Below are 19,481 nucleotides of genomic sequence, written 5' to 3'. Positions count from 1 at the left end.
GCTTTACCTCTTCCTCTCGGTCATGTCTAGATGGCATCCAGCTATGGTCAACTTTACTCTGTTTTTTTTGGGGGGGCGGGGGGGGGTTGCATTTTAGCTAACCCTAACCCCTTTCCCCACCTTAGCCTAATTATCCTAACCAGCTGTGCAATTTCTGCTAAACCTGTTATGAAAAGTAAATCCTAACAAAAGCTAGAGCCCTTCTAGCCATGACCGTTCTTCTCTGGTGAAAACAGATTTTTATAACTAACCCAATGTAGACCAGAGCCTGTCGTTTCCATTGGGAGTAAATTAATCATAGTGGGCAGAACAAACAACAATGTGTGCAGAGCCAAGCACGAGCTAGTGAGATCCTATTGGCACGTTCAAGCATTTATTTGCATATTTCTGTGCACTTGTGGAATAACTCAATTCGCCAAAGTCTACAAAATACAGCACTCTGTTTGTTACAGATTCTAGTTTTGAAAACAGAAAACTGTATGGAGATAATGGTTCATCCATGAGAATATGAACAGAATGTCTGCCAAAATCCATCTCGCTCCATCTCCTCCCACTGCCACCCACTGGGCTTCTTCACATCACCATATTTGGTAGTGAGTGGAAATGCCAATCGGATGCTTCCCTTATCGACATTGAAATATAATTTCAGTAGTCCTCTATGATTTAATTTTTCTATCTCGCATAGCTCATTAATATGCCCTTGTGTGTGGGTGTGTATATATTCTTAATTTCTATATACAGTGGGGCAAAAAAAGTATTTTGTCAGCCACCAATTGTGCAAGTTCTCCCACTTATAAAGATGAGAGAGGCCTGTAATTCTCATCATAGGTACACTTCAACTATGACAGACAAAATGAGAGAAAAAAATCCAGAAAATCACATTGTAGGATTTTTTGATTTATTTGCAAATTAGGGTGGAAAATAAGTATTTGGTCACCGACAAACAAGCAAGATGTCTGGCTCTCACAGACCTGTAACTTATTCTTTAAGAGGCTCCTCTGTCCTCCACTCGTTACCTGTATTAATGGCACCTGTTTGAACTTGTTATCAGTATAAAAGACACCTGTCCACAACCTCAAACAGTCACACTCCAAACTCCACTATGACCAAGACCAAAGAGCTGTCAAAGGACACCAGAAACAAAATTGTAGACCTGCACCAGGCTGGGAAGACTGAATCTGCAATAGGTAAGCAGCTTGGTTTGAAGAAATCAACTGTGAGAGCAATTATTAGGAAATGGAAGACCTACAAGACCACTAATCTCCCTCGATCTGGGGCTCCACGCAAGATCTCACCCCCGTGTGGTCAAAATGATCACAAGAACGGTGAGAAAAGATCCCAGAACCACACGGGGGGACCTAGTGAATGACCTGCAGAGAGCTGGGACCAAAGTAACAAAGCCTACATCAGTAACACTACGCTGCCAGGGACTTAAATCCTGCAGTGCCAGACGTGTCCCCCTGCTTAAGCCAGTACACGTCCAGGCCCGTCTGAAGTTTGCTAGAGAGCATTTGGATGATCCAGAAGAAGATTGGGAGAATGTCAGATGAAATCAAAATATAACTTTTTGGTAAACTCAACTCGTCGTGTTTGGAGGACAAAGAATGCTGAGTTGCATCCAAAGAACACCATACCTACTGTGAAGCATGGGGGTGGAAACATCATGCTTTGGGGCTGTTTTTCTGCAAAGGGACCAGAATGACTGATCCGTGTAAAGGAAAGAATGAATGGGGCCATGTATCGTGAGATTTTGAGTGAAAACCTCCTTCCATCAGCAAGGGCATTGAAGATGAAACATGGCTGGGTCTTTCAGCATGACAATGATCCCAAACACACTGCCCGGGCAACGAAGGAGTGGCTTTGTAAGAAGCATTTCAAGGTCCTGGAGTGGCCTAGCCAGTCTCCAGATCTCAACCCCATAGAAAATCTTTGGATGGAGTTGAAAGTCTGTGTTGCCCAGCAACAGCCCCAAAACATCACTGCTCTAGAGGAAATCTGCATGGAGGAATGGGCCAAAATACCAGCAACAGTGTGTGAAAACCTTGTAAAGACTTACAGAAAACGTTTGACCTCTGTCATTGCCAACAAAGGGTATATAACAAAGTATTGGGAAACTTTTATTGACCAAATACTTATTTTCCACCATAATTTGCAAATAAATAAATTCAAAATCCTACAATGTGATTTTCTGGATTTTTTTCTTCTTCTCATTTTGTCTGTCATAGTTGAAGTGTACCTATGATGAAAATTACAGGCCTCCATCTTTTTAAGTGGGAGAACTTGCACAATTGGTGGCTGACTATACTTTTTTGCCCCACTGTATAAATATTTATAAATATATAGAAAAATAAAAACGGCCCCTCCGATTTGTTTTATATTTATAAATATATATATATTGTGGGTCCAAGGATACAACACTGAATAATTTGGAATAAATAAATACCAACAAAGGATAACTTACAATCATGAACACCTTATGAAGCATATTAAAGATTTGAATACATAACGGTACCAAAACCTATCAAAGTTCGTCATTAATTTATTTTCACATTTTTTGTACACTCACATGGCAATCAGACTAAAATACTGAATTCTGATGTGTGGGATATAGAGGAGGTGGTTGCTGTGTCGGTGAGTGTCGGTGAGAGGTTCTGCCTGTCACTTGTTCTCAACAGGCAGCCAGTCTCAGAAGGGGGACTGCAAAGTCCAGGCACTGATGCTCACTTTGTTCTGAGTATTTGCAGTGCTAGTGTTTTTAATCGTGTGTGTATTTCACATTTATGTACCCAGTATAATAGAGCAAGAACTTTCTTAGCAGAGCATGACAACAGTAGATGATGTAATGAAAAGTTGGAGTGTGGTTGGTAATAGAGGACATCAGGTGGATCCACATCTGGGTGTTGGACAGAACCCCTAGGTCCTGGAGAACAGGAGCCGAGTTAAAGGGAACAGGGTAGGAGACAGATGTAAACACACAGGTTACACTTTACTGTGAGAAAATGTGATGGATTAGTGCAGTGTTATAAATGGGAGATATGTACTTTACAACACTTTTGAAAGGTACAGCCTACCTCAAGCTGGTCCCCCTCCAACTCGGAGCACAGGGAATCAGACTGATCCGAACTCACTGGTTCTGGTGGACGGGATATCTCCTGGTCCATTCACCAAACCTGCAGGAGGGGGTAGGAAAGCAATATCTATTGACAAGGTAAGACATTGAAGTATGTCTTATGTACCATGGAAAAACAAATTGTAATAAAAAGTATATAAACAAGCCATTGGTGACAGAATATAACCGGTCTGGCTAGCTAGCCAGCTCCTGTAGCTGGGTCAAGCAGGCTGAGGTATATAAGTAGAGTAGCTAGCAACATCAATCTAAAAACAGCTTAAATTGTTTGTTCCTATTTAACAATATGTCTCTATAAGCTTGGCACATCTAGCTACTGGGATTTTTGGCCATTCATCAATGCAAAACTGCTCCAGCTCCTTCAAGTTGGATGGGTTCCGCTGGTGTACAGCAATCTTTAAGTCATACCACAGATTCTCAATTGGATTGAGGTCTGGGCTTTGACTAGGCCTTTCCAAGACATTTAAATGTTTCCCCTTAAACCACTCGAGTGTTGCTTTAGCAGTATGCTTAGTCATTGTCCTACTGGAAGATAAACCTCAGTCCCAGTCTCAAATCTCTTGAAGACTGAAACAGGTTTCCCTCAAGAATTTCCCCGTATTTAGCTCCATCCATCATTCCTTCAATTCTGACCAGTTTCCCTGTCCCTGCCGTGGGGAAAAATCTCCCCACAGCATGATGCTGCCACCACCATGCTTCATTGTGGGGATGATATTCTCGGGGTGATGAGGTGTTGGGTTTGTGTCAGACATAGCGTTTTCCTTGATGGCCAAAAAGCTCAGTTTTAGTCTCATCTGACCAGAGTACCTTCTTCCATACGTTTGGGGAGTCTCCCACATGCCTTTTGTCGAACACCAAACGTTTTGCTTATTTTATTCTTTAACAATGGCATTCTTCTGGCCACTCTTCCGTAAAGCTCAGCTCTGTGGAGTCTACAACTTAAAGTGGTCCTATGGACAGATACTCTAATCTCTTCTGTGGAGCTTTGCAGCTCCTTCAGGGTTATCGTTGTCTCTTTGTTTCTTCTGTTTAATGCCCTCCTTGCCTGGTCTGTGAGTTTTGGTGGGTGGCCCTCTCTTGGCAGGTTTGTTGTGGTGCCATATACTTTAATTTTTTTAATAATTGATTTAATGGTGCTCTGTGGGATGTTCAAAGTTTCTGATTTATTTTTATAACCCAACCCTGATCTGTTCTTCTCCTACAACTTTGTCCCTGACCTGTTTGGAGAGCTCCTTGGTCTTCATGGTGCCACTTGCTTAGTGGTGTTACAGACTCTGGGCCTTTCAGAACAGGTGCATACAGTGGGGCACAAAAGTATTTAGTCAGCCACCAATTGTGCGAGTTCTCCCACTTAAAAAGATGAGGCCTGTAATTTTCATCATAGGTCGTACACTTAAACTTTGACAGACAAAATGAGAAAAGAAAATCCAGAAAATCACATTGTAGTTGAGTTTTTACCAAAAAGTTATATTTTGGTTTCATCTGATCATATGACATTCTCCCAATCTTATTCTGGATCATCCAAATGCTCTCTAGCAAACTTCAGACGGGCCTGGACATGTACTGGCTTAAGCAGGCGGACACGTCTGGCACTGCAGGATTTGAGTCCCTGGCGGCGTAGTGTGTTACTGATGGTAGGCTTTGTTACTTTGGTCCCAGCTCTCTGCAGGTCATTCACTAGGTCCCCCTGTGTGGTTCTGGGATTTTTGCTCACCGTTCTTGTGATCATTTTGACCCCACGGGGTGAGATCTTGCATGGAGCCCCAGATTGAGGGAGATTATCAGTGGTCTTGTATGTCTTCCATTTCCTCATAATTGCTCCCACAGTTGATTTCTTCAAACCAAGCTGCTTACCTATTGCAGATTCAGTCTTCCCAGCCAGGTGCAGGTCTACAATTTTGTTTCTGGTGTCCTTTGACAGCTCTTTGGTCTTGGCCATAGTGGAGTTTGTAGGTGACCAAATACTTATTTTCCACCATAATTTGCAAATAAATTCATTAAATATCCTACAATGTGATTTTCTGGATTTTCTTTTTTCATTTTGTCTGTCATAGTTGAATTGTACCTATGATGCAAATTACAGGCCTCTCATCTTTTTAAGTGGGAGAACGTGCACAATTGGTGGCTGACTAAATACTTTTTTGCCCCACTGTATATACTGAGATTGTGACACTTAGATTGCACACAGGTGGACATTATTTAACTAATTATGTGACTTCTGAAGGTAATTGGTTGCACCAGATCTTAATTAGGGGCTTCATAGCAAAGGGGGTGAATACATATGCATTCAACACTTTATTTTATAGAATTCTTTGAAACAAGTCATTTTTTTGAATTTCACTTAGTAGTTAGCAGGTTGTCACTGTCAAAAACACCGTCCTTGGAGAGCCAATCTGAGGTAATCATTTTGGCGAGGACTAGGTGAGGTGAACTAGGACTGCCCGCATCCTCCTTCGCAACTGCTATGAGGTAAAATGGAGCCAAGTAACCAGCATAGCAACAGATGCTTTGGTTCATTACTTAATCCGGTCAGATTGTTGCAAGTTTTGGCAACAGAAGCTAGAAATCATCGAATCTCGTAGAGGGGGACACTTTGGCATGACAGGCCCTAATTGGCCCCGTAATACAAACCCCTTTACTCTCTGACTACACTGAATGTGCATAATGCATAACATATCTATTCTCTTGTTGTATTGTAGGTGATGTTGGGGATCTTCTTCAGTGCAAAGTCTGCTGTATTGATTGAGGACGTGCCCTTCACAGAGGAGGACATCCGCAATGAGTAAGTGGTGTGAAGAAAAGGAACCATTAGACTCTTACAATGAACTGAGTTTCTCTTCTAGTTTAGAACCCTTTTGAATTCACCCTTAGAAAACCATCCCATATTGTCTCTCTTGGGTTTTCCCCCAAACTCAACTGTTTCTTTCATCTCTCTCTCTGCCCTACAGTAAGAACCCCCCGGGGACCATATATGGACTCTACAACCAGGTGGGCATCAACTGCTTCATCGCAGCAGCCATTTATGTTGCAGTGGGAGCGGTGTCACTCTGCCAGGTTCGACTCAACAAGCGCCAGGAGTATATGGTGACATAAGTTCACCTGCAGCATCAGAAGATTACACACACACACTCTATTTCAAGTTCTCAAGGGAAGCAACCTTATAAAAAGCTATTTATTTGTAACTTCAGAGTAAAACATTCAACATAAGTCATGTCTGTTATATGCTAATGAATCATTCCTTGTATTTGCATACAACTATTTATTGAATTGACCAAAAATGCGAACTGTCAATTGATCATGGTGAATAAAATTGTAAATCTTGTTCCCCTCAAGGACCATTTCAGTGCATACATCATGTGTGCTAGATAACTCAACACACATTCCTAGATGCAACAGACAACTACAACGTTTAAAAAAATATATAGAACGATCTCTTTCAATAGAGCAATCGTAGTTCACTGCAAATTCATAATGGTCAATGTTTGTCAAATCAAGAGATGTCAAAAATGGTTAAATATGTACATTTTGTGTACTGTCTTTCGTGTTTGCTGTTGTGAATTATGCTGTTGAGATATAGCTCTTAATTTGTTAGTCACTTGTGTAGTAGTTCCTCAGAAAAATATGGTGCACCAAATGTTTGAATGAAGTATTTATTTAATGTGTTTGTTTTCCTATCTAAATGGTACTTGATGTGAAGGACCTCAATCTCTTGTAGATGTTCCCTGCAATAAACTGGAAGGATAAAAAGGAAATTGCTTCCTTGATGATACATGTTTGACAAAAGGCCATAGCCAAGCCTCCCCGAAAAGAAAACATGACGGTGGCAAGGATAAACATTGGGGTTTGATGGGCTCTATTCAATCCATATTGCAGAAGTTCAGCATTGAAGCCCAATTGAAATGTAAAGGCAATGGTCCTGCGTTGACGGTAAACGCTGCATATGTCTGCTCAATTGGAAATTACCATTAGATTTTTATTGCGCATACAGATTGAAATAGAGCCTTATGTACAGTATTTATAATACAAGCATCAGCCAGGTCTCTTTCAGCTTCTAATAAAAGCTATTTCTTTTAGCTGAATACATTGTGTTTAATAGTTTAAAGATAGAAACCCATTACCCCTCTCTTACCACTGGTGAAATACAATGGTTTTACATGCGGAATTAAACTGAACTCAGACAAATCTTGGATTCAATGATATTTGTTTGCGGTGTAACACTTCAGCTGAGTTCATTACTAAATGAAAAAGTTCAAGTAAAAATACAAATGAATATATTAACAATTATATTCTAGCTCAAGTCATTGATTATGTGGCCAAAGTTGCCAGTAATCCAACTTTTCATCCGCAAAACCTTTATCATTCAGGATGGACTTCAATCTTTGAGAGTTGTAATTCTATTGCCTTGTATTTTTGCCTCTGCAAAAGGCGGCATTATCTTAAGAAGCCTCTTCAAAGTCTCCCTCAAGTTTAATGCCATAGGTCTGTACCAGGATCTCCGATGCTACAATGAAGGGTCTCAGCTTTCCATCTGTCTGTTTCCATGGTCACCCCCATCTTAGTACACTTTTCAATTGCTTCAATAGACAGTATCCAAAGTAGCAGGCTGGACCTAATTTACACCACAGAGTGAGAGAGACCATAACATTTATAGGTTTTTTTATGAATATCATTACGAGCCTGCAATAAAGAGCTGATCATCTATTTGAAAAGCAGAGGCAATGGCAGACCACCTGGCACTTAGTAACAGGACCCACCTTATAAACACTGGTTCTTCCAGTTGAGTTTAGAGAAATACTGTCAAAGTACTCACTGGAGTACACATTGGTCACCCTTCCGGCATCTCCAACCAAAGCACTGCAGTTGCGGGCCTGCTCTCTCCAGAGACAGACCTCAATAGAACCAGTCTCATCCTGCAAGGTCATGCTGTGGCGCTCAATCAACTTCCTGGTGCTCTCCTTTTTCACATTCACTTTACTCACAGGTGTCATCTGAACAAAGAGAGGGTGTCGTTAAAATAACCCTTTGTTAATTGTTTTTAGTTAAGGTCATTTCAAGAGGTACTGTATGACTCACATCAATAACAGTTCCATCAATGCTCATCTAGCTGCCTGGGTAAGAGGCCTTGACATCAGTGATGGAGCAGATTGGATGGTCGGCCAGTTCAATGAGCATTCTTGCCTCCAACTCCAGCCTCTGAGGAACTTCTAATTGGCTTGTTTTGGACACTTTTTTTGTGAGCTTCACTATATCCCCTTCCACAATGAGGGCTTTGAACTGGTAAAAGCTTCCCTTTTGGAATAAGTCATATCACTCCTTCCCATATACAGTGACTTTGATACTGGCTGTGTCATCAGTCAGACCCACGTGGAAAATAATTGGTTTTTTCTTTACCTTTGCGTCATAATATATCAGATCAGATTTTTTTTAATGTTTCATGTTATCGCTTTATCGCCAAGTCCTCCCAGGTTTTTCATATCTGCGATGGTTAGCATCTGACAAACACAGTGTAGAAGAGGGTCTGTCACACAATTTCTAACCACATATAATATCCAATTGACTCTATGTGACCGATCAGGTATTTAACCCTTGACTGTAGGCGTCTGTGTGACTCAAGCTCTGGGACCTAATGAGTCTTCAGGGTTCAGAAAAGGATAGGCTGAGTTTACACAGGCAGACAGATTCTGATTTTTTTTCCCAATTATTGGCTAAAGAATTTATCTGATTGGTAAAAAAAAACAATAAGTGAAACAAATATCAGCATTGGGTTGCCTGTGTAAATACAGCCAAACTTACACAGGAGTTGGATTTGCACTTGGAAGAGGGGGGAGGATTACCCTGAGAAAGTAAAAATATGTGTGGTTCTGTCATATAAACATAATGGGTAGAACATACATAAATATTACTGTAATTATATGGGGGGTTTAGTCAAACCATCCTCACCTATACCAGTTCAAAGTATCTGTTTTGCTAACATCAGCTTGTAAATGGATTGCAAAATGGGCCCATACCTTGTTATTTTCCCCTTGCACCTTGTTCTCTGGACCTTAAAACAAATTAGTCACAATGAATTCTGCTCAAAATTGGCATGACAAAATTAAAATAATAATTGTCAAGTGAACATCTACAGTTCAAGTCGGAAAAGTACATACACCTTAGCCAATACATTTAAACTCAGTTTTTCACAATTGCTGACATTTAATACTAGTAAAAAATTCCCTGTCTTAGGTCAGTTAGGATCACCACTTTATTTTAAGAATGTGAAATGTCAGATTAATAGTCAAAATAATTGGTTTCTTTCATCACATTCCCAGTGGGTCAGAAGCTTACATGCACTCAATTAGTATTTGGTAGCATTGCCTTTAAATTGTTTAACTTGGGTCAAAGGTTTCAGGTAGCCTTCCACAAACTTCCCACAATAAGTTGGGTAAATTTTGACCCATTCCTCCTGACAGAGCTGGTGTCAGGTTTGTAGGCATCCTTGCTCGCACACGCTTTTTCAGTTCTTCCCACACATTTTCTATGGGATTGAGGTCAGGGCTTTGTGATGGCCACTCCAATACCTTGACTTTGTTGTCCTTAAGCCATTTTTCCACAACTTTGGAAGTATGCTTGGGGTCATTGTCCATTTGGAAGACCCATTTGTGACCAAGCTTTAACTTCTTGACTGATGTCTTGAGATGTTGCTTTAATATATCTACATAATTTTTCTGCCTCATGATGCCATCTATTTTGTGAAGTGCAGCAGTCCCTCCTGCAGCAAAGCACCCCCACAACATGATGCTGCCACCCCCGTGCTTCACAGTTGGGATGGTGTCTTCGGTTTGCAAGCCTCCCCCTTTTTCCTCCAAACATAATGTTGGTCATTAAGGCCAAACAGTTCTATTTTTGTTTCATCAGAACAGAGGACATGTCTCCAAAAAGTACGATTTTTGTCCCCATGTGCAGTTGCAAACCGTAGTCTGGCTTTTTTATGGTGGGTTTGGAGCAGTGACTTCTTCCTTGCTGAGCGGCCTTTCAGGTTATGTCGATATAGGACTCGTTTTACTGTGGATATAGATACTTTTGTACCTGTTTCCTCCAGCATCTTCACAAGGTCCTTTGCTGTTGTTCTGAGATTGATTTGCACTTTTCGCACCAAAGTACGTTCATCTCTAGGAGACAGAATGCGTCTCCTTCCTGAGCGGTATGATGGCTGCGTGGTCCCATGGTGTTTATACTTGCATACTATTGTTTGTATAGATTAGTGTGGTACCTTCAGGCATTTGAAAATTGCTCCCAAGGATGAACCAGACTTGTGGAGGTCTACAATTTATTTTCTGAAGTCGTGGCTGATTTCTTTTGATTTTCCCATGATGTCAAGCAAAGAGGCAGTGAGTTTGAAGGTAGGCCTTGAAATACATCAACAAGTACACCTCCAATTGACTCAAATTCTGTAAATTAGCCTATCAGAAGTTTCTAAAGCCATGACATAATTTCATGAAATTTTCCAAGCTGTTTAAAGGCACAGTCAACTTAGTGTATGTAAAATTCTGACCCACTGGAATTGTGATACAGTGAATTATAAGTGAAATAATCTGTCTGTAAACAATTGTTGGAAAAATTACTTGTGTCATGCACATGACCTGTGAAACGTAGTTATGTAAATGATTGACAGCTTGTTGCCGTTCCAAACCTTTTGTGTTCTGATAAAAAAAAAAAAAATAATTAGTCTACAGATGAATAGGAAGTCAGTCACATAGTTTACTAATTTACTAAGGAAATATATTTTTTAAGCTACTTAAAAAAAGCTAATAATATATTGTTTTTAAACATTTAATTGTTGACATTGACATCCACAATGTTCGACAAAAAAAGGTTATTTTGCAAGACAAACTAAACCACCATTGTTGTTGGCATTTGATATTCCAAAAACAGCTTAGTTGAATAACAGTTAGACTGTAGTGTAAATAATGACAGACACATTTCTATTTCCTACACAACAAAATGTAAAGAACACAGATAATCTCTTTTGGCAAGTGCCCTAACTGCAGGGTTGGGGAGTATCGGATTACATGTAATCCCTTACATGTAAAGGATTACGAAAACCGGTAACTGTAATCCGTTACATTACCAGCAATCAGATTACAGATACTTTTGAAAAACTAGATGATGACTTCGAGGATTGCTTTTACATTCAGAAAGTATGTTTGCTGAATTTTTTTTTTGACACTTCTGTTTTCTTAATGACATTTCAAATCAACATTGAAAAAAGGCGCAAATGTAAGTTTGTTCTACCTGAGCGAGTCTGACCACAAGTCAGAGACCACTATGATGACACACCAAATGTGTTTGATGGATCGCGGGAAAAGAGCTGTGTCTTCCAATGGTGCGACTGCCATCGGCATCCAAAGATTATCCCATTTGAATAAACGCTTGGAGGTAAGGATGACAGCAGTGGTGTCGTCTACGGCGATGCAGATATCACTTACTATTGATATCTACATTACGCATTGATGTGAATCACACTGCTGCTCTCTCATTTAGCTATTTGTGCCTTACGGATTGTGGTTGTTGTGGACGGCTGATTACAAATCTAAATGTGTATTTCAACACAATATTGGTTGAATTCAAGAAGTTTAAACTGCCTATCAATCATTGTTTTTTAAACAAATGAACAGACAGTGAACACTGAGCTCTTGCAACAGCTGCATAATGTGGATCCCAAACCTATGGAATAAAAGAGGGGCTTTTATTGCTCAATCTAATTTTTGCTGATAACAAACAAAAAAATCCATAGGCCGAATGAACATATGCTCAAACTTGTACACATTTTTTGGATTTATAAATTATATATACACAACTGGTCAAAAGTTTTAGAACACCTACTCATTCAAGGGTTTTTCTTTATTTTTACAAAAAAAAAAAATTGTAGAATAATAGTGACATCAAAACAATGGAATAATATACTAAACAAAAAAATTGTTAAACAAATCAAATATATTATATATTTGAGATTCTTCAAATAGCCACCCTTTGCCTTGATGACAGCTTTGCACACTCTTGGCATTCTCTCAACCAGTTTCACCTGGAATGCTTTTCCAACCGTTTAGGTGTTCTAAAACTTTTGGCCGGTAGTGTGTGTATGATGGGACGCCACTGTACACAGGACAACACAACCAGTTATCTACAAGGTTGTACCCACATTAATGTAATCATTATAATGCTTTACTGCCTTGTGCAGTCAACTGGTGTCTAGTTGTCTTTTTGGTCAGGGAATTAACAAAGTTAGACCTATATTTACTGTGGGAATGACCTTTTGTGATGATGGGTGGAGGTCTTGTGATGTTGGAGGGTACTCTGTCTGGCTCCACCATGGCCAGGGTTTGGAATGGAACTCGTGGCACCTGTTTGGTTAGGTAATATAAGGAGATATTAAAAAAGTGTATTTGGTATCAATACAACTCCATCTAGACAAATAAACAAGTTTGTAGAAGTTCACTTGTTGTTTGTCTGTTAGTAAACCAGCGGTCCCTACCTGAGAGGTGTCATGGGAGGAGAGTGTGAGCTGAGATAGGTCTGGCATGGGGACCGACAGGATGTTGTTGGGGTATTCGAGTAGGTAGGAATCCACTAGGGTGTGACCACCCTTAGCGCTTCCTTCTCTTCACTCTCCTTTCCTTCCGTGTCACTGCAGGACGATTCTAGGATCTTGCTCATGTCCATGTTCCTGAATGTCAGGTCATCATTGCAGATGCTGATATTACCTAGACAGAGAGAATAAAGGCATTTAAAAATTAGGAGCAATTACAAAGAAGAATCACATAGGACCCAAGGCCAAGGTTGGTTATTGTTGATCACAAGAGAAAGAGAAAGTGAGACAGAGAAAGATAAACAGACAGAGAGAGAGAGAGAGAGAGAAATGCACGCAAAGAGAAACAGACACAGATACGGAGGCTAGGAAAAACTCCCTAGAAAGGCCAAAACCTAGGAAGAAACCTAGAGAGGAACCAGGCTATGTGGGGTGGCCAGTCCTCTTCTGGCTGTGCCGGGTGGAGATTATAAAAGAACATGGCCAAGATGTTCAAATGTTCTTAAATGACCAGCATGGTCCAATAATAAAAAGGCAGAACAGTTGAAACTGGAGCAGCAGCACGGCCAGGTGGACTGGGGACAGCAAGGAGTCATCATGTCAGGTAGTCCTGAGGCATGGTCCTAGGGCTCAGGTCTTCCGAGAGAGAGAAAGAAAGAGAGAAAGAGAGAATTAGAGAGAGCACACTTAAATTCACACAGGGCACCGAATAGGACAGGAGAAGTACTCCAGATATAACAAACTGACCCTAGCCCCCCGACACATAAACTACTGCAGCATAAATACTGGAGGCTGAGACAGGAGGGGTCAGGAGACACTGTGGCCCCATCCGAGGACACCCCCGGACAGGGCCAAACAGGAAGGATATAACCCCACCTACTTTGCCAAAGCACAGCCCCCACACCACTAGAGGGATATCTTCAACCACCAACTTACCATCCTGAGACAAGGCTGAGTATAGCCCACAAAGATCTCCGCCACGGCACAACCCAGACAGGATGATCACATCAGTGACTCAACCCACTCAGGTGACGCACCCCTCCCAGGGACGGTATGAGAGAGCACCAGTAAGCCAGTGACTCAGCCCGTAATAGGGTTAGAGGCAGAGAATCCCAGTGGAAAGAGGGGAACCGGCCAGGCAGAGACAGCAAGGGCGGTTCGTTGCTCCAGAGCCTTTCCGTTCACCTTCCCACTCCTGGGCCAAACTACACTCAATCATATGACCCACTGAAGAGATGAGTCTTCAGTAAAGACATATGTTGAGACTGAGTTTGCGTCTCTGACATGGGTAGGCAGACCGTTCCATAAAAATGGAGCTCTATAGGAGAAAGCCCTGCCTCCAGCTGTTTGCTTAGAAATTCTAATTAGGAGACAATTAGGAGGCCTGCGTCTTGTGACCGTAGCGTACGTGTAGGTATGTACGGCAGGACCAAATCAGAGAGATAGGTAGGAGCAAGCCCATGTAATGCTTTGTAGGTTAGCAGTAAAACCTTGAAATCAGCGCTTGCTTTGACAGGAAGTCAGTGTAGGGAGGCTAGCACTGGAGTAATATGATCAAATATTTTGGTTCTAGTCAGGATTCTAGCAGCCATATTTAGCACTAACTGAAGTTTATTTAGTGCTTTGTCCGGGTAGCCGGACAGTAGAGCATTGCAGTGGTCTAACCTAGAAGTGACAAAAGCATGGATTAATTTTCTGCATAATTTTTGGACAGAAAGTTTCAGATTTTTGCAATGTTACGTAGATGGAAAAAAGCTGTCCTTGAAATGGTCTTGATATGTTCTTCAAAAGAGAGATCAGGGTCCAGAGTAACGTCGAGGTCCTTCACAGTTTTATTTGAGACGACTGTACAACCATTAAGATTAATTATCAGATTCAACAGAAGATCTCTTTGTTTCTTGGGACCTAGAACAAGCATCTCTATTTTGTCCGAGTTTAAAAGTAGAAAGTTTGCAGCCATCACTTCCTTATGTCTGAAACACATGCTTCTAGAGAGGGCAATTTTGGGGCTTGTACAGCTGTGTGTCATCCGCATAGCAGTGAAAGTTAACATTATGTTTTCGAATGACATCCCCAAGAGGTAAAATATATAGTGAAAGCAATAGTGCTCCTAAAACGGAACCTTGAGGAACACTGAAATTTACAGTTGATTTGTCAGATGACAAACCATTCACAGAGACAAACTGATATCGTTCCGACAGATAAGATCTAAACCAGGCCAGAACTTGTCCGTGTAGACCAATTTGGGTTTCCAATCTCTCCAAAAGAATGTGGTGATCGATGGTATCAAAAGCAGCACTAAGGTCTAGGAGCACGAGGACAGATGCAAAGCCTCGGTCTGATGCCATTAAAAGGTCATTTACCACCTTCACAAGTGCAGTCTCAGTGCTATGATGGGGTCTACAACCAGACTGAAGCATTTCGTATACATTGTTTGTCAGGCAGTGTGTTGCTGCGTGAATCAGGCCTTCATGGAAGAATTGCTGCAAAGAAACCACTATTAAAGGACACCAATAAGAAGAAAAGACTTGCTTGGGCCAAGAAACACGAGCAATAGACTTCAGTTGTGGAAATCTGTCCTTTGGTTTGATGAGTTCAAATTTGAGATGTTGGTTCCAACCTCTGTGACTTTGTGAGATGCAGAGAAGGTGAACTGAGGATCTCCGCATGTGTAGTTCCCACCGTGAAGCATGGAGGAGGAGGTGTGATGGTGCTTTGCTGGTGACACTGCCAGTGATTTCTTTAGAATTCAAGGCACACTTAACCAGCATGGCTACCACAGCATTCTGCAGTGATACGCCATCCCATCTGGTTTGGGCTTAGTGGGCCTATCATTTGTTTTTCAACAGGACAATGATCCAACACACCTCCAAGTTGTGTAAGGGCTATTTGACCAAGAAGGAGAGTGATGGAGGGCTGTATCAGATGACCTGGCCTCCACAATCACCCGACCTTAACCCAATTGAGATGGTTTGGGATGAGTTGGACTGCAGAGTGAAGGAAAAGCAGCCAACAAGTGCTCGGCATATGTGGGAACTCCTTCAAGACTGTTAGAAAAGCATTCCAGGTGACACCTCATGAAACTGGTTGAGAGAATGCCAAGTGTGTCATCAAGGCAAAGGGTGGCTACTTTGAAGAATCTAAAATCAAAAATATATTTTGATTTGTTTAACAGTTTTTTGGATACTACATGTTTCAATGTGTGTTATTTCATAGTTTTGATGTCTTCACTATTATTCTACAATGTAGAAAATAGTACAAAATAAAGAAAAACCCTTGAATGAGTAGGTGTGTACCAGTCCAAAGTTTGTACACACCTACTCATTCAAGGGTTTTCTGAATGCCCTGTATATATATATATATATAGTGTTTATCAATTGCCTATTACATTCACTATATATACAATAGTATGTGGTCACCTCTTCACGTAAGTGGATTTGGCACACAGCCATGCAATCTCCATAGTCATTGGCAGTAGAATGGTTTTATTCAAGAGCTCAGTGACTTTCAACATGGTCCCGTCATACAGTATGTAGGATGCCACCTTTCCAACAAGTCAATCAGTTCATCAAATTTCTGCCCTGCTAGAGCTACCCCGGTCAACTGTAACTGCTGACATTGTGAAATGGAAACATATACGAGAAACAATGGCTCAGCCGTGAAGTGGTAGGCCACACAAGCTCACAGAATGGCACTGCCAAGTGCTGAAGCGCGTAGCATGTAAAATCTTCGGTTCTCGGTTGCAACACTCTGGAAGCATTGTCAGCACAAGAACAGTTCGTCTGGGTTTCCATGGCCAAGCAGCTGCACACAAGCCTAAGATCACCATGCGCAATGCCAAGCGTCGGCTGGAGTGGTGCAAAGCTAGCAGTCATTGGACTTCGGAGCAGTGGAAACAAGTTATCTGGAGTGATGAATCATGCTTCACCATCCGGTAGTCTGACGGACAAATCTGGGTTTGGCAGATGCCAGGAGAATGGTACCTGCCAACTGTAAAGTTTGGTGGAGGAGGAATAATAGTCTAGGGTTGTTTTTTATATTTCAGGCTAGGCCCCTGAGTTCCAGTGAAAGGAAATCTTTTTTTAGCCCTTTTTTCTCCCCAATTTCGTGGTATCCAATTGGTAGTAGTTACACTCTTGTCTCATCGCTGCAACTCCCGTACGGACTCGGGAGATGCGAAGGTCGAGGGCCATGTGTCCTTCGAAACTGACAAACATTTTTAAATGGTAAACGCCTGAGTGAATTATCTTTATTTATCCACCATCTTTGCTGCAGATAAATATGATCAGCTCAGTCGCGACTCGCAAACTTTGCAGGTGGTTTTGATTAATAAACAATGCCGTGCTGGTGGATGGTACGATTCAAATAAAACCCAGCCCTGAAACTAAATGTAGGCTAAAAAGAAATGTGCATGTCATTTCATAGGAAAAGCAGTGGTGTAAAGTACTTAAGTAAAAATATTTTAAAGTACTACAGAAATATTTTAAAATATATATCTGTACATTACTATTTATATTTTTTGACAACTTTGCCTTTTACTCCACTACATTCCTAAACAAAATAATACAACAACTCGCAGTGAGGGTAGGCTACCTACATTATGAGATTATTCTGGATAAAAACGAAACGATTTGTCAGAATAAGAACCTATTTATTGGAAAGGAGCATCAAACTCACTCACCACCCTGTGAAGTTCATATGTAGCCTAATAATATGCATGAGTCGATGTGCGAGGACCACACAACATATCATCGCGTGACTCCAAATTTACTTCGATATGATGGTTATTATATCAATATTTGCGCATAAAAGCGTTTCCACTGCCATTTCGCCATAATTTAATTTTACCTACACAAAAAGAGCCCACCATGTTGAAGAACAAATTGAATGTCGGCATTTATACAATTTTACCGGCATTTCATGTTTCCATAAACCGAGTCGTCACTTGTAATTCATCTTCATAAAAATGTCGGATGGAAACGTGGTTAGTGACCTCCAAACAAACAAATATTTTCGTGGGCGGAGAAAAACCTCTCGCTTCGCGTCTTTCGTCTCTGACTACACTCAGTAGAACGTTTGGTAGCGTTGTGACAGACGCTGTGTTCAGTCTGAAGACATGCAAGTACTGACAAGGTTTCTTGTCAATGTTACGTTTTAAAATTATGCCAACAGCAATCGCAACCTCCAACAAGTCGTTTAAATACTTTACCATAAGAACTTCAGAGTAAAGACGGCAATGGAAAGGTGGAATAGTCACGTGCGCGCTGGACTGTTCCAGAGAGATTGTACACAAAATGACCCATTCACTGGTGTCTTCAACACCTGTAAATTGTCAGAGTTATCTGTGGATTTATTACATTTGAATAATGAGTTATTTGTGAATATATTTGCAAACATGTTGTGATTGTCTCTTTTCAGTGTCCAAATTAGCAGAGCGGCTTGATTTAAGGGAGACATTTTGGGATGAGTTACAGAGACCCAGGTAGGAGTTGCCAGCTGGAACAGAGTAAAGGTCAGACTAGGCTTGGAGATGGAAACACCTAGAGAAAATCCAGAATTGTGCAAATGTGTTTTAATGCAAACAATGCATCCTATTGATCTGGAAAGATCAACTGACATACAAACCTAATGTTTGATTTGATGTCCATCAGCATTCTCTGACCATATATCAACATGTTCCACAGTTCTGAAGGATATGGTGGAATGACAGCTGACCACAGAGAATTACACCTCATCCTCAGAGAGAGTGAACGTATAACAGAAAAGGTGACTGTCAATTATCTTACTGGATCCAGTCCCACTCAACCCATATTTCTTGGTCAGTTTCAAGATTCTTGTGCACTTTTCCATAGATTGTGGAAAGATAGTTGTGGGTGCTGCTGCTACATTGGTTCCATTCAATGTCATCCAGTCAATTGGATTCTCTGATGTCTTCGCTTGTGCTGCATCTGGCAACCCAGCCCTTACATAGTGGCCTTGTACACAAGATTGCTTCTCCTTGCCTTTCTTGCCCAGAATTGGATCAAAACAGTGATTGTTTGTCTTGTTTTTGACCTGCTCTTACCAGTCCAATCTTCCTCTTCTTCCTCCCCAGCTCTCTCGGACAGTTTCTGACCTGACCACCCTCGTGTACCTGAAAGAAGCAGAGCTTCAATACGGCCACTCACAGTAAGTGATCAACCATTGAAATCTGTTCATACATTGTTATGGTACAGTCGTCTATATGGTTTAATAATGGATCCATGACATTGTCTTCAAAGATACTGAAACTGAGAGGGATCTTAGTTGTGAGGTTGTCTGATATAAACTTACATAGACTCATGTCACCATCTTCTATTAGTCTCCCGCCATCAGAAGGAAGCTGTCACTCAAGCTAGGGGGGGGCAACATTCTGCAGGCCAGCCTTTCAGAGCGTTAATTTGAATTGGAGACCCAATCAAAGGAGTTGGCAGTCCTGCGGTTGGAGCAACGGGAGTTGAGGAGCTTGCAGCGGCCTGGAGAGAGAAAGAGGGGCTTCTGGAGAGATGGATGGATGAGGAGGCGGCGGCGGCAGAGAAGGTGTACAGGCACAATGAGGCACAGGAAAGGTGACAGAGCAAGGGTTCTATAATTAGTTTGAATACTTAGAACATTTAAACTCCTAGCCTATTCCCCTTGAGGTAAAGTAATATATCTAGGTGTAACCGAAAGGTCGCTGGTTAAATCCCTGAGCCGACTAAGTGCTAAAAATCTGTTATTGTGCGCTTGAGCAAGGAATTTAACCCTATTTGCTCCTGTAAGTCGCTC

At 41.3% G+C, this 19,481-nt stretch overlaps 1 protein-coding gene across 1 annotated transcript in view; it reads left to right on the top strand.

Annotated features, from left to right (window-relative positions):
* The window catches only part of LOC135550638 (ribonuclease kappa-B), an 11,646-nt gene extending 4,767 nt beyond the window's left edge, over positions 1 to 6,879 (top strand). The window contains exons 2-3 of the mRNA XM_064981632.1: positions 5,827 to 5,909; positions 6,076 to 6,879. Coding sequence (XP_064837704.1) covers positions 5,827 to 5,909; positions 6,076 to 6,220 — 228 coding nt within the window. The 3' untranslated portion in view covers positions 6,221 to 6,879. The remainder of the gene's footprint in view (positions 1 to 5,826; positions 5,910 to 6,075) is intronic.
* The last annotated feature ends 12,602 nt before the right edge of the window (positions 6,880 to 19,481 follow it).

Source organism: Oncorhynchus masou, chromosome 12, assembly GCF_036934945.1.
Source record: "Oncorhynchus masou masou isolate Uvic2021 chromosome 12, UVic_Omas_1.1, whole genome shotgun sequence".
Classification (NCBI taxonomy): Eukaryota; Metazoa; Chordata; class Actinopteri; order Salmoniformes; family Salmonidae; genus Oncorhynchus; species Oncorhynchus masou.
The sequence above is the reverse complement of the archived record's forward strand: the minus strand, read 5'-3'. Positions and strand labels throughout refer to the sequence as shown.